Here is a 16,342-nt window from a genome sequence, read left to right on the forward strand (position 1 = left end):
TTCGACACAAAATTCTAATAATAATTCGACATATATATATTTAAAACATCGTTGAGAGATATAACGTCGTCGACACGTGAAATATTATTTTTCCATAGTTTGCTGTCTTTAGATTCTAACCTGATGACGATACGACGCAAATTTTGTCTGTTTAATCGTTATAGAACACCATAAAGATATATTTTAAGGAATAGGTTGTCGTAGGATACGAGAAAAGAAACGAGCGAGAAACAAAGTCGTCGTTTCTTCCACGCGTTAATAAAATCCAGCGTATCCCGAGAAAGCATGAAGAATTAACGGCTTGTTAGAAGACCGCCGATTCTGGCAAGACATTCGCCAATGCCTTGGCAGGGTAACGAGTATTATATATTTCGTTTGCAGTGTCAAGCGAAATGAAGCGCCAACAGGTACGCGATAGGCTAGAAAAATCGCGCGTGAACGCGGGAAGTCGAAGGAAGTGGAGCGGCCGCGTGGAAATTGGAGGAGTCGAACGCGGCTTTCACCTGGTTACGCAAAAATGCGGAGCTCGAAACACGAAACAATGACCGAGCCGCGTGCTGATGTCCGATTTAGCTGCGACAAAAAGTTCGCTTTTCTCACCCGAGAGCACCTTCTACTCGTTTTACCGTGGAAAAATATCACATGCGAGTTTTCTTTCCGAGTTTTTACCTCTAGTCGAGCAACTGCGATCTCTATTAGGTGGATGCAAAAGTCGGTTGAACGTTGAACGCGCTAGAAAAATACAGCTATCCTGTTTTACAATAAACGTCGGTGTTGGATAATTTAGAAAAAAGAGATATACCTACGCTAGCGCGAATCGAAAGTTTCGAATCGTTAACTTTTGGACGCAAAAGGCATTTGAATTTTTGAACGAAAAATATACAGATAGATATTTGGACTTTTGTAGAATATATCGTATGTTTTTCATCACGGTATCGTTCCCTTTGAATATTTCTATCGTGCGGTCATTATTTGAGCCATTGCAGGCATTGTCCTTTTTTCAAACCGTAACAATTTCGATGGAACAACGATAAAAGGCAACGTAGGTCGTTCAATTCTATTTTCTACTTTTTACGTGCACACTTTTTACAAGGTTTCGAGTCTTTTTTCGTCGAGCATTTAGCTCGTACGCACCGACCTATATTTATTCCATAATCAACTTGGTTCGGGTCAGTAGAAAGGACCTTCGTACGCAGTTTTGTGGAAAAAGTTGAAAGCTTCGCAACGAGCTGGAAATTATACTGTAGTAATATTCGTGCGTGGATAACGGCGAATAATTTGTCACAAAATTGTTCAAAAAAACTTGTATAATACCTTTTCTGGTTGCCTAAGAAGATACGCGAAATAAACCTCAAAAATTAATTACTACTGTAAGGTCCACTCGTGAAACAGCGTTTAAATAAGAAGGTACGTACGTACTTGGTTTCCAAAGCGAGCGTTCTGTACACACGCTGTTAATTCGTTTCGTTAATTCTAATACCTCGTTGTTTCTGGGAACAATGGCTATTTCAACTTACCTGTCAGAAACCTGTCCAATTTGAAACATTTGTTGCACGAACGTTCAAAAATTCAATCGGGGATCACAAACAGCAATTTGGTCGGTCGACAAACAACGATGCCACGAAATGAAAATCAATTTCACAGCAGGCGCGATTCGACGAAACGTGAGCAAAAGTCAAAGGTGAATTAATTAACGGCGACCTGGTTGTCCTTTGGTGTCGGGCGTCACCGGCAAATAAGCATTGAATTTCATGTTATTAACGGCATACGTCGTCGTCGTCGTATTATGCACGTTTATGAAAGCAAGCCTCGTCCATTAGACGTTTCCTTTTTGGCAATTGTACGACTAATCGCTGCCTCTTGTAAGCACGTTTTCCTTTTTAAAGAAATTCAAATTATTAGCCCGCTCAATATAGAATAATATTATTAATTCGGTGTATATAAAATATTTGACGCGGTGATTTGTTAATTTTGCCTCCTTGAATCAATCTCTAGTATTTACGACGCACGTATCGTTCCTTACTTGTAGATTATAATCGCCCAAGTGTATGTATTATTTAAAAAAAAAATACTGCACTTTCTTGCCACCATACTCGACATCCGATACGAAGGAAAGATGAATTAACGCAGCAAAATCCGCGAGGTAACCTCGTATTTCAGAATTCCATGTTAATTACGCATGTTACAATGGCGCTGGTTCTACGAGTAAGTGGGAAGTTGTCCGATATTCCGGTACGATAGCCGTTCAATTAATCCATGATGCAATGAATATTGTTTTCCTTCTTCCTCCGATCGTTAACGAAAGAATAACGGCGGTCGTCAATTACAACGTCCTCGGCTTGCGTTTCGAGGTGACGGCTGTTTAATTGTTCACGACGAAAACCGCGGATTATACGATCAAGCTGATAAATATCAGGGTCATCGAAGCAGCTTAATTGTTTCGCACAACAAACCGGCCTCTCGTCGTTGTGTTGTTCACACGACCATATACGTTTATACATTTGCATCGTGCGTGTCGTGTATACGCTATACACCTATGTTTCGAATAGATCGCCTCGATCATCCTTCTTGAAATTTTTTAATACTTTTCGGGCGATTCTATACCTGAATCGCCCAGAGGGTTGCCGAGATTAGTTCGACGAAGAGGATTGCCCTCGCTCGAACGATCACTGGATATCGTATCGTGCATGGCGTATCATTCACTCGAATAGAACTCGATAGAGGAAACACTCTCGTTAATTTTCAGCTCTACTCGTTCTAGGACGGCCCGACTGTCGTTGGTAATTGCGAAACGAATGTTTAAGGGAGATGATTCCGAATCGCGTAGGAGCACGTGTAATGTCGTTGACAGACGCACCAGTTAACCAATTGATATTTTGCTTTGGTAACATCTTTGAAAGTTTTTACGATAAATATCGAAAATGATTTAACATCAACGATATGAGTTAAAGATGTCGGATTACTCTGTTACATCGATTTCTTGAATTTATCACGTAGATGTTTAAAATTACACATTGCGACCTGTAATTTATTTTCACGGTTGGTAACTTACAATTCGCTTGTCCCTTTGTAGTAAACTCTAATTTTCTGTGCATGTATGTTACATTATATTTATAATAATACTAATAACAAATGTTACGTAATAGTATCTAGCATTCGATAGAAGGTTTATTAATACGTCAAATTTTATACGAATTATGAACACGTACAATATATATTACCTTTTAAAAATTACTTCTATAAAAATGTTTACGGTATACATTTATAGGTTTCGTTTTCTTTTTAATCTCGATTTAACTTGGCTAATTGCACTCCAAAAACACTGGTCTTGACTTCGATTTAACGATTTGAGAGAAAAACGTTTACGATACACGATACATAATCAATTAATTCCATATACGTTAAATTCTATTGTCACCAAAGTTCTCGCTTTTCCGATATTTCGATCATAAACATAAGATTATAAAATTTGTATGAGATATGTTAGAAAAGATGTTTTGTAGAAGAGAACGAATGTATTTAACCGTAATTTTACGTCTTCTTCTGTTACAGGTGAGTTAAAGTCCTTGTCCTTGCCAAGGGGATTTCCGCCAGAATTAGCGGCGAAGGAGGATGACAAAGGTAAAGAAACGAGCCACCTATTAGCTGCATACTCGATCGCCGTTAATCGCAAATTTTATTACCAGCTGAGCCAGCTGAGAATGCAAACGCTAACTATAGATATGATTGTTCCGCGAGAACGCGTCGATGCACTTTCTCGATAATCGTGGGTAGATTCAAAGGTTTACAGATACCTTGCTTCATTTTATAATTATATTTATAAACATGTTGGGCTTGAAAGCTAATCTGCCACATATGGCAATTCTCTCTCGGGTACTAGTTTACAAAATTGGCCAAAGTGATCCTTTGACGATCGAAGGTTCGTTCACAATTACGATGGAAAATCATCGCGAGATTCTTGTGGGTACAATTTGTCATTTCTCGGTATAATATTCGTGAAATATTTGAAAGTATATCCAGCAATTTCACGACCTTTGTAGCTATTATTACGCTATTTCGTAGGTGATTCGATCGGGGTTAATAACAATAAAATTTATTTGTTATATGTTTTGCTGACGCGTTTTCTCTATCTATTCTCGTATTCTCTATCTATTTTCAGAAAATTTATTCTTTTAATGAAAATTTTCTTGAACATTGTTTAGATCAGAATTACCTCTTTTATCTACTTGTATCAAGTTGCAGACTCCTGGACAATAATTAAATACATTTATCAGGACATGTATTAATTATAATTAATTGCCATTTATTTCAGCATAGTTGCTTAACGAGATCATAGACAATTTCGCTTAACAGCACATATATAATGCAAATTAAATAACAAATTGGCAAAACAAAATTACACGCTAAGATTTGACACTGTGATCACTTCGTGGAAAAAGCAGCCCAACAAATATCACGCAATTAAGGTTTTATCGGTTGACAAAAGCTGAATTATCATTATCTTAAATAAACGATAGATAAATAAAATTATAATGCGCAATAAACAGCTAAAGTAAATATAACGATAATATGTTCGCGAATGTTCAACAGCGGTAAAATGTTTATACCAGTTATAATTTAGATGCTGTAATTATAATAACTTTATTTTATCGTTAGATTTATAATTAACACTTATAGAGTGGTACATCGAATGACAAATTGAACTCGAGCTTTTGTTTTCGTAGGCAGCGATTTATTTCCCGAGTGAACCAATAATTTTATGCTGTCTTATAGTTTACCTAACGACCAATAATTATGACTTTTAACATGCGAACAGTCGAGTTTTATGAAATAATAAGAGCCTTTTTTGTTTCTGAAAATACGGTCTCAAGTACATACGTGTACATGCCTATATTGCTACAAACTAATGAAACTGGTTCTAGAATTTGTGTTTTTTTTTTTGTTTTTTTCCTGAATGCTCACTCTTAATGGCTCTTAAGCAAAAAAAGAACTGATATCTTTTACAATTTGCCTCTATACAGCTATTAAAATCACAGCATTCCTTGTATAAACACATTAAAATAGATGGTTCAGCATTTCTTTCTCGATGACAATCCAAGACTTGTGTAGGCTGCTACTACACTGTACTATACTATGCTGTACTATACTATATTCAGCACACTCGCCTTTTCTTTATTTTTTACTTGCTCAGAAAATAAAAAGCAAAATAAGTAGCATTTTAATAATAAGAATAAAAAATATTCTCTGTCCGTTAGTCTGTCTTTCTACTAGTGTAGAGTCTAGTTTAGATAATCGGAAATCCCTGGTATCGATGTTTCTCATTCCTGTACTAGTTAGAACACATTTATGTTCGACTGATTTGCGTAAGGCTGTTGCTCAATTATTCAAATACGTGCATATGCGGCCGCGATTCTACTCGCAGCTGCTGTTTGTAGAAGCAAATGAACAGACCAGCGTGTTTCCGCTCGCACGCGTTCGACATGCAACGAATAGGAACTCGTGTCTCTCCTTTTCGATGAATCGCCTTCAACACTCAACGCCTATGTTCCTATAATTTTCTACCTTTATACCTTTTTTCTTCTTTTCCTTTTATTTGTCTTTAATATTATTAAGTTATCGAGCATTCTCATTCTTCTAGTATTTGCTCGCAAACCGCATAATTTCCCCTTAATTCCGTGTCATTTTACCTTTTTACCTAAGCGAATTTACCTTTCCGCATCCACGAATGTCGAACACTGGGTAGAGACAAAGTGCTCGTTACCGGTATATCTTTTTCTCTGGTTTCGCTCTGGTGAAGGAGTCTTCTACGGTCGTACAATCCATGTAGGTACAAGCAAATTGCTTTCAGTTAACCGCGGAATCATTTGTGGATCAAGATTTTGGCGCGAGAGACCAAGCAAATTTCCTTTAGCCGTAACTTTGAATTACGAGTATCCTTGTATTAATGCAAGGTTGCTGATGCGTTGTCAATTGCATACGAAGTAGAGGAAATTTTTCTTAAGATTACCTGGCCGGTATTGATCGGAGGCGAAACAAATTTTCCATGTGTTTCAGTCGTGGTAAAAATAATTGTTTTTGCGCGAAACGAGTCTAAACTTCAATTTCACTAAATTGAACGAGCTGGCGGTAAATTTTCGTTCTCTGAATTTATTCTCCGCGGCGATAGAAGCGGCTGTTGACGCCGTTTCGTTGAAACCGTTCGCAAGTTTCTGGCATGATCTTAAATTTTGTAAATTTTACTTCCTCGCCAAAGCGTACGTCACCTCGTGGCCTCGACTAACGCAAACGAGTTCCGCGTAAATCGGGTCGGCCATCGAAGTTTCGAGGAACGTTACAGCTTCGTTGTATAACTTTTGCTCGCATGGAAATTAGCTGTTGGCATCGGTCCCGAGCAACCACCGCGCGACTATTTCATTGATGTAACTTTGGGCGAAGAAGTTGAGCCACGGTTAACAGCTCTCTCGCGGAAACAGAATTTCACTCTGCCTTACAATGAACTTTGGGGCCGCCTTATTACTAACAAACTCAATACATACCGAATGGTACTGAAAATATTTGTCTTACACTAAAGTCGCTAATATCCTCTAAATATTCAACGCCTATAATAAAAAATTCTTAACCAATAAACTTTATATTATACATACATATGTAGCGGGATACGTAACATTCTACGCAATATTTTATATCGTATAAGTCTCAAAACCATCTCGATCTCTTAAAATTTTCAAACTCTCGATGAGCTTTATCTTACAGTCACCTGTTATTACTATCCATAGCTTGAAATTACTCGCATTCTCGCTGCTGCTGCCGCCCCTCCCCCCGCCGCGCGAGTCAATCTGTCGCTAGTATCAAAATTGCACTTGCTTCCACGAAAACAATCCTTCGCACTCGTTTAGCGTTCGATTCTCGAAGAACTACGCAAAGTTCACGCAACATCCTATCGGGCGAGTTCTTCGAGTATCTCGACCGTTATTGTCGCCGACCGCACTACTGGTGATCACTGTTAACCCGTATTTATGACGCGGCATGGCCAGAAGCCAGGTTAATGCGTCAAAGTTACGTGGTGCCGTGTCGTCGCTCGTGGATATGAGCGTACAAGTGCATCGCGGCATGTATCGATGGTATGTATTCACATGGCACGTGTGTAGTTAGGTCTCGACGTAAACGTAGCCTTTTAAAAAGTGCACGTTTCATTGACCGATCGTTTCTCTCGATCTCTGGATCGTGAGTTTCGCGCAGCCGAAGAGGAATTTATTTCGGCGATTCGTGTCCGACGTAACAATTAGCAAACGCTTAGTAGATTCTAAACATCAACTAATATGTTAATTAATTCGAATGTGCATTAGAAGGAATTTAAAAGATAGGTAAGCCCAAAGAATTTTAGAAATATACACCTATACGTGTAAGTAAAATATTATTTGATATTGAAAACAATATCTAAAATTCTGTACCAAAATAGCAATAAAAATTTGTTGGTGTGCTATTTCAAATCGTCTGTTGACCTCACTGCACATCGTCTGAGAATATCTCAAATCCGTGACAAGAATTTGCACAAAGGAAAGTTCCGTCGAACTTTAACGTCCTCGTACCTCGAAGAAGGAGTAAACGAAATCTTATTACGAAGAAAGTACAAAAGTATTCCTGCGGGAACGTGATTAAACTTTCGAAACGTTGAATACATTGCGTAGCTGCCTCTCGTTCGGGTCTTAACGTTGCCAACCTTCCTCGTCTTTGGATCTTCCGTTCATTTGCGTTGCTCTATTTGCAACATGCATTAGCCCATCCACTCTCTTCGTCGAGTTGTCCTTTCTGGTTACCTTCTGTGACTACATCAAATACAAAGGTAATTTCATAGGTGTCAACGGGTCAAGTACCGAAGCAATGACGAACCAACAGGAAGAGAGCACTTAGGGTGGAATAATAAGGAACTTCGTTGCGGTAACAACGGACTCCGAGTTCACTGAGAATGTTGTCCAATCTTGGAGAAAGTCGCAGTTAATTGTAACCGTTCCTATCAATCTTTGCGAACAAATATATCGTTGTTGTCATTGTACATATGTATTACCAAGTATCTATTCGGTAGATGTTACGATATATAATTGTTTTATGATTTAATTTAAACACGAACTGCTGAAGCTTGAAAGTGAAATTTAATTCTGGAATTTAGTTAGAAAGGAAAAGTGTTGCTTTAATTATTTGTTTAGACCTCTTCTGCACAGTTTGGAAGAAGGATGTAGAACGAAGATATAGAGCTAATCACTAGACTTTGACAAGTTTATGTATCGATTATTTTAGACAATTAATAGATTAGTTTAATACCCGATTAATCTTTAAAGTTTCAATTTAGTAACAAAATACTCAAATAAGGGTAGAGTAAGACTTGGAAAGAAATCAAAAAATTCTGTCAATGCAATGTAAATTTTTCGTCGTGGCGCTCGACCTATAAAATCAACGTTAAACAAGCATCTGTCGTGTTTATGAACACGCAGTGCACGCGTGTTACTGACGTCGCGTCGAGGGGATCTGCTTCGAGCAAAGCAACAAGCTCCCTTTAAGGTATATTCAGTTACATCAGGATGAACAAGCAGCCATGAAAGCGTTGAAGAAGTTTTGCCTCTCTACGTTACAACTGCACGCGCATGTATCCTCGAAAATAAAAGTAGAATGACCACGTTAGCATACGCGAGTCGTGACAAGAAAAGCTCGCAGAAGCAGCTCTCGCCGAATCTAGCCTCGGCGTGTCCCGTGTCAAACTCCTAAGTGGCCGACATTTCGTGGAAATATCTCTTTCCTGGAAGTGAAACTCGGACAAAATCATGCTCCTTGCTCGCGAACGAAATAAACGCGAACGTCTAATATCGCAGAGTTGCATATTTTCCTCCCCTTTCTGTGTACTTCCGCCGGAAACTTTGTTGGTAACTTCGATATACGTTTTCGAAAACAACAATCTATCTTTGAGATAAGGTTTTAGCATACTTCTAGCAATAGTATTCCTCGTTTATTGTTGTCGAATCCGCGGAATTTCTCGAAGCAAGTGCTACGTAATACGGCTCATAGTCGTTCGCGACTAACTTGTTCGAACGAATCAATTACCAAATATTAATTCGACAGGTAATCGGTTGAAATACGTAGCTGCCGTCATCGTGGCCGATTTCGGTGTTGCCATAGTCGAGATGGAATCGAACAGCAATCTTTAGCGATTGCGTAACTTGGGAACAAAACGACAAAAATCGTGGCCCGTGTTTGCTCCGCACCATTTATCAAGCGAATCCATGCGATTCGTCGGACGAACTTTGCTGTTTCGTTTTGCTCTATCGACCACGGATCGATCTTTGAGTCGACGTCGCGTCGCGACCTGTTTTTACAAAGTTTCTTGCATAGGAAAAGGAAGAAGATCAAATGCAGATTTCGGACAATTTCTACCGCACTTGTACTTCGCTTGAATATGTAACTTGTTTGGGAAGCAAGTGTGAATTACCGAGCAAATATAGGAATGTGTACGAATGCAAAATTTTTGAAATTGAAAAACAACCTATATTCTTTCGAAACTATTTTCACTTTTCGATTTTTATTTGGTGTTAATACGCTTAAAATACCGATGTTCCAAATTGTTAAATCGAACTCGTACAACTCCATTTTGTCAATACTTGCAAAATGTCGATCAACTTTCTCATTCGGAAAGAGTTTTTCTGTAGAAAGGAAGTTTTTCAGGAAAGAGACAGCTACCGTAAGCGAATAAATTGAACGTGACAGTGGCTTTTTTCGGAGAAACTTTTATGGGATTGTACATTGACTGTTACACGTACATACATATATAGATCTATATATATATATATATGTAGCCTCTACATTTATCAACGTTCTTCTACTACGATTATAGTAACGAAGTGAAGAGGATGAAACTCCACTGCGACAAACAATTACGTTCGATCAAAGAGAAAAGCTCTCAAGTCCACAAGAACGAAAAAACGAAGAAAACCGAAACCAAGCCCAAACCACGCAGCGAATCAAACTGCGGTGTTCATCTGGGAAAAAGTATAATCAGTGAACGTAATCGTTGAAACGGTCGCCGACCTTCGACGTAAGAAAGAACGAATGCACGATTCAATTACCATTTAGTATTTCATTTTGTATCTCGGGAAATTTTCTTTGCGACGAGCATGAAGATCCATCGGATGGATCCCATCTCCACGCCTTTAGCGCCTGGCGAACGAAACGGATCGCTAAGATAGCCATTGCGCCCATTGCACCCGTTGCTAAAAATAATACGTCGTACGGCACGGCTATAAGCGCAATACGGACCGGTGGTCTCGCGTGTGGCGCGTCTGCTACGGGAAAGGGTGTAAACGAGCAAAAGAAGAAGGTCGGTAGAGGCATGGAAGCAAGCACGTTAAAGCACGTAAGTCGGTTGGTAGGTAAAGTGCAGGCCGTGCGGGAAAAGATAAATGGTGTCTGCTCGTTTGAGATCGTTGCACGCGTTTGCTTCTGACGGCTCGAGAAATGCGGAGGTAGGCCAAATTAACGCAAACGTAAATATTCGTAGCTATTCGCGTGGTTCACACGCGGTCTCACGGGAGAAGAAACTACCGCGATTAACGTCTCTCTCGTTGCTTCGAGAGACAACATTTTTAACGTTCATGTCGATTTCACGCCGATGATAATCGCAAGTACCTGAATCGTCGGAATTTATATCGAAGACCAGTTCTCCGCTGATAGAGATAGGATCAAGCACGTTGGAAATAAGTTCAAATCTGACTCGAAGACACGAGCTTCGAAACATCTCACGAGTGCTAATAGAATTACGTAAATATATCGCAAGACCGTGCCCTGTGCCTACGATCTGTTATATGGAGGTAGTCGATATCCACGCTGGCAATGGTAGTCGATGGGGATTTTATTCGAATTTAGTAGGTTGCTGTTAGCACGCTGTTCGGTATATCGACCAATCGATCGAAGTTTTTACGACCCATAAAATGTTATATCTGTCGATGCGCAGCCGGTGATCGGCGAGCTGTCACCGGAACAGTTTTTGATTTTTCACTCTGTAATTGCCTCTCGTTTGCGTGTTCGTCACGGCGCGGCATGGCGTGGCGTGGCGTGGCGTGGCGTGGCGTGGCGTGGCGTGGCATATGATCGAACGCGTTGAATTTCCAGGTCGTAACTACTCTCAAACAGTACGTTTTTAGAAGCAGTAGCGATACCCGGTTAATGTTGCGAGGATTGTTGTGAGCACTGTTGCAAGAACGAGTTAAATGAATCTGTGAGTATAAAATATGAAAAATTTCTCGCAGCAGATGTCGATCCTCGCTCGATTTTATTTAATTTATTAAATTGAAATTATTCAATTGGAACATTTACGTAGAATAACTTGCACGCCATTGTCTCAATAAATGAAACAACAAGAGATACATACTCCGGAAATTACAAAATTAAGAAATTTAAACCAAATTCCATATTAACGATAATAGAATCGATATGAATATTGTATTTCTATACCTGACAAATATCTTATGTTTAATAAATAATCATTTCAATTATCATTAATTAATCAAGTATTTCTCAAAGTTCAATGGAATGCACGATAAAAGTTACAATGAAGAACTTGTACCTACAGAAATCCAATATTTGTTAACAATTATAGAATAAGTAAAGAAAGCAACTAACTCGCGAGGCATCGAGCTAATAAAGTTTCATCTGAAAAGAGGATATGAAGCGTGTGTAATTATATGAGTCAACGTACTATGCTTGATTGCTTGAAACAAGTTTTGAATGTTTTTTGTAGAACTAATAATACGTTTCGTCTGCACTTGCAGTATAGGATACGTCATGCACGCATCCGTATGAGTCTAGCGACCATGATGTAATTGGACTTTATGACAGACTACTGTCATTAACCGCTTTTAACAGTGCATATTAATATCTCTTGCATGGAACATTTCATTTTCCTACGCTCATATAAAATTCCCATAAGCATCGAAAAGCATCAGGTTTAATTGCTATTTAGTTCGCTGGATGAATTACGACTATAACATAACACTTTTCCATAATAACAATAATGGCTATACAAAATGGTAACTCTTTAATCGAACAAGAAATTACAACATTCTCATGATAATTAAATACCGACATAACAATCAGTATAATATAGATATCAATATCAAAATAAAATATCCAAACATTAACGATTTGATCATCGACATCACAATAAAGCCATTAGCTGCGTTAATTTTCAACGAGACTATCAACGGATCATTTAAACTGCGATTAAGATACAGTTAAATGCGAAAGCTATTTGTTTCTATCGAAATATAGAAATTTGTCGAGTTCTTTGTTTCATTTATCTGTTTTCATCGATTTGGATAGATATAGGTACAACATTCGTTTAAATATAATCAGTTTCCTCTCATACTCTCTTTCTTGCCATTTAATTATAATAAATTAAATATAAATCGAAACGACAACCATCGACAAAAATTTGGACGAATTTTCATGGCAGCTAATCTTCTTCCTTGACGACCTATGGGGTCCAAGGATACCTCCAGCTGAGAGGCGAAGCACGCTCGTGCCACTCCTCTCGCTGTCTTTGTTTTTCTTCGACGTTCTTCCTTTCGCGCGTCACGTCCGTGGCGTCTGTGGCGTCTGTGCTTCTTTCTGCGAGATATCCTCACTCGTTATGCTTGTTTTTTGGTTTTCCTCCTCGTGGTCTCGTCGCTAGCAGACGACTTGGCGCGCGCCACTTTATGTCCTCGAGAAGCTATGAGTTTTCCGAAACTCTCGGGTCTCGAGAGTTTCGCTCGCTTCCATTTCTTCTTTGACCATCGCGAGGAAAAGAATGGACAACCGGCTGTTCGCCTAGCATAACGTTGTAATTTCATTCAGAGAACGCGGAAACTACCGAAGATTCTTCGATCGTTTTATTTGCCGCATTATCGGCCAGGATGTCAATATCAGATAATCTGTACATGCAATATGGCTCGGACGCCTGCCAGGACTTTATTCGAGGCAATCTATCTTTTGTCGCCTCTTTGGACGAGAAGGATTTCTTAATTGCTTTTTGATGTCGTTTCTCCCGTACGTTAATGTTTTGGTAGACTTGTTGAAACGGATTTTATGTGAATATGCGCGAATACGTTCTTCTTCGGGAATTGAGATAACGTAATAGATCTTCGTGGATAGAAAGTATAGTAACTGCCTACCGTTGTGCTTATCAAATAGCCTCGAAATTGATTGATACGTACATATTATTTAAGACAATACATAATTTTCAACAATAACTTCTTGATGCCATTACAAAGTACCGTGAACTATCATCTCGTGATACAACGCAACTGAAAAACTTAAACAAGTCGTATGCAAAAGACACTAAGTCAAATTACTTTAACTTTTATTATTAATTAATTTACATACGATAAACAAAAAGATCGCAATGATCGGCAAAGAGCTTGCACAGCCGAATGCTGAGTTCTGTTTTTGGTTCGCAAAAATATGTCAGAAATCAGCTGATCGGTGTTGGTGGGTAGCGTCGCAAGAGCGCAGCGCCACGGCCACAGTCGTAGCCGCGGCGGCGATACGAACTAATTTCCACCTCCTACGTCCGCTAAGCAGGGATTCCTTCGTGCAGTCCAGTTCCGATGTTCCTCCGCGACGGTACGAAACAATAGAGGTGCTCCGGGGTACAGTCATGTCCGAACCGTGTTTTAATCGTTTTGTTCGCGCGTGAAACGAGTGTCGCCGTACGAAAAATCAGTGGGAAAGTGTGTACAGCCAAGAACACTCGGTGGAGAGCAGTGCGTGCAGATGAACCGAGAAAAACCGGTAACGTATCCCACGCGCCTTAGAGCGAGTCCGCGCGAGTCTGTCGAAGTTGAAATCGAAACGGTGACAATCGGGTTCACGGTATCGCGTTCGCATTTCCCGTCCATACTCCGGGATACCTATGTGTTCAACGTTAAACGACGAGTTATAGATACCAAAGCGTAGATTAGGCAGATTAGATTTCATGTGGGTACCGGTGTATAACGATCGACGACGAGCCCCGTTGTTTACGCGGCCGATTAGTGGCGGAACAGGGACAGAAAAAAAAAACAAGAAGGAGAGAGATCCAAGGTGGAGCGGACAAAAAAGATTTAAACGTGGCTGTGTGTGTGTGTGGGCGGGGGGAGGGAGAGTCTAGCGTTACGTCTCTTTCGATGCGAAGATGCTCAGGATAGTTGCGTGATGCGCGAGTTGCTTCGTGACGAACTTGATTTTTGGAGAAATATCTCAAGCTCGTACAATGATCGTCGAGCGAGCCAACGTCGATATCAAAATTCACCCGTTGTAATCAATGTGAAGGTATTTACCGCGTGCACACAGAGAGGAACACAAAACATTATTATTGCGATGCGTGACACTTTTTTTCGAATGATTTGATGATTCGTAGAAAGGCACGATTCTAAGTATTCGGTATTGTTATTCGTTGCTCTCACCTTTTCGTAGTTTACGTTGAAACGTAAGAGGAAGCGAGAGAGTGATTTTGCCTATAGTTCTGTAGTCTATAGAATTGTCGATAGTTTTTGCCAGAACTTTGTACAACTGTGCCAATACTACAGGGTTTCCTAACGAGGCTTTCTTGTGTACATTGTTTCAATATCATCGCATACCTTTCGTGACGTTGTAGCTGACTTCTTTCAATTGTTAGTTCGTATTTGTCGTATATTCTTTTTCATTTGAAACACAATTACACAAAACAGATCGTGTTGATTTTTATTGCTATAATCTTTTCTTTTTTCTTTTTATTTAGAAGCGCATGACTTAAAAATAGATAGAAATTATCGGGAAAAAACTTTAAATACTTTGAAATCTTGTAAAACATGTAATACCCTGTAGCAGAGTATATATTTATATCATTTTATCTGTGTCTATCTTTATCTTGGAAACGCCTAAGTACAGAAACGTAGATTATTTGGTGAAAGGAGGTAGTAAATTCCACTTTAATATCTTTTTTATCTGAATATTTTTTGTTTATTCCTTACCACCTTATTTCTTATACGTATGTTAAAGTAACGATTGGGGAAAGTGTTATGAAGCCTATGCTCGTAAATGTTAATAAGAAGATCATTACTGTAGAAGAGAAAAAGATAAAAGTAAATGAATTGCAGTGTCAGTCAGCGTCGAAGACAGTTTTTCAGAGTGAACTTTTGAAAATTTAGGTTTAAATATAAAATACAAAACTTACATTTATTAGTTGCGTTGGAATATCGTTGGAACAGTTTTTCTAATGGAATTGTGTTTGAGCCACGTGTAAGAAATATTTTATTCTGATCACCAAAATATCTGTTATCGTTATTATGATCATTGATGATTGAGCGAATATAGAGGAAATCAGTGGAGTCAGACGAGTCCACTCACTTCCCGACCAAAGCTACGAATTGAAAACAGATTTTTTTTTTTTATCAAAGAAAACGAAGGTATTGGTGTACTGAAAGCCGAGAAATACCAGATATTTGATTACAGTAGAATTACGAGGTAGATTTTGATCGCAACTTCGTTTCGTACTTAGAATAGAAAATTGACGATTTAAATTAAATTGGAGATTTAGAATTGAAAATGTGAAATTCTAAGGCACTGAGAAACTCGCGAGACGGATCAAATTCTAATCTGAGTTCGCGGTCGACTTGTTCGGGATCGAGAGAGAATCGAATGCGTAACTCTTCCGCGGCATCGATAACCGAACGATTTAGCAGGCAGCCAGAGAATTGCGCGGCGGTGCGCGACTCACGTATACCGCAAAGAAACCTTGACTTTTTTGTTCGGACGATCTTTCCAGCAGCGGATCTGGCAGGCCATATTTTCTGTTCGAAGCCGTTCGTGTCGTACCGTGTATGAAAGTGAAAACCAGTTATTCTCTATCGTTTCGTCCCCTACCCGTATTTGGTCACCAAATAAGATCGTCTTGGCGCGCTTGTTTTAGGGGCTCGATCGATTTTTGCCATCCAGCTGGTGATTTTTTGCACATGGCACACCGGAATCTTGCCTCGATCGATCGATCGATCGATCGATCGTTAACGATTTTGTACGCGTTTATGTAGATTGCCGCATCGGTTTCATCGTCTAAGAATTGTTACTAAGAATTTGTTACTAAGAGAAACGCTCGTAGAATAATTATTTCCTTTTAGTAGCTTTTCTTTGTTACGTTCAACGTTACTCGTATTTCCTGTTATCTTTAGATTATATTTCGAGGTTACAGGACGGATGCCTTTACCGTAGAATAGTGAGAGAAATTCGAAACAATAATAATCTTAAGAAGCGCTAGAATCGGGATAGGAATTATTTATGCGGTAAACTATGTCGAGCAGTGATA

The 16,342-nt window shown here is 39.2% G+C and overlaps 1 protein-coding gene across 14 annotated transcripts in view; it reads left to right on the forward strand.

Moving 5' to 3' along the window:
• The window catches only part of LOC122565716 (ras GTPase-activating protein raskol), a 259,030-nt gene that overhangs the window by 126,087 nt on the left and 116,601 nt on the right, over window positions 1-16,342 (forward strand). For 13 of the 14 annotated variants that reach the window (XM_043721976.1, XM_043721977.1, XM_043721982.1 and 10 more), the window contains one exon: window positions 3,553-3,621. The exons of the other annotated variant lie outside the window; for it this stretch is intronic. In XM_043721976.1, the coding sequence (XP_043577911.1) occupies window positions 3,553-3,621 (69 nt within the window). The remainder of the gene's footprint in view (window positions 1-3,552; window positions 3,622-16,342) is intronic. 14 annotated transcript variants of the gene reach the window in all.

This window comes from Bombus pyrosoma, linkage group LG3 (assembly GCF_014825855.1).
Source record: "Bombus pyrosoma isolate SC7728 linkage group LG3, ASM1482585v1, whole genome shotgun sequence".
Classification (NCBI taxonomy): Eukaryota; Metazoa; Arthropoda; class Insecta; order Hymenoptera; family Apidae; genus Bombus; species Bombus pyrosoma.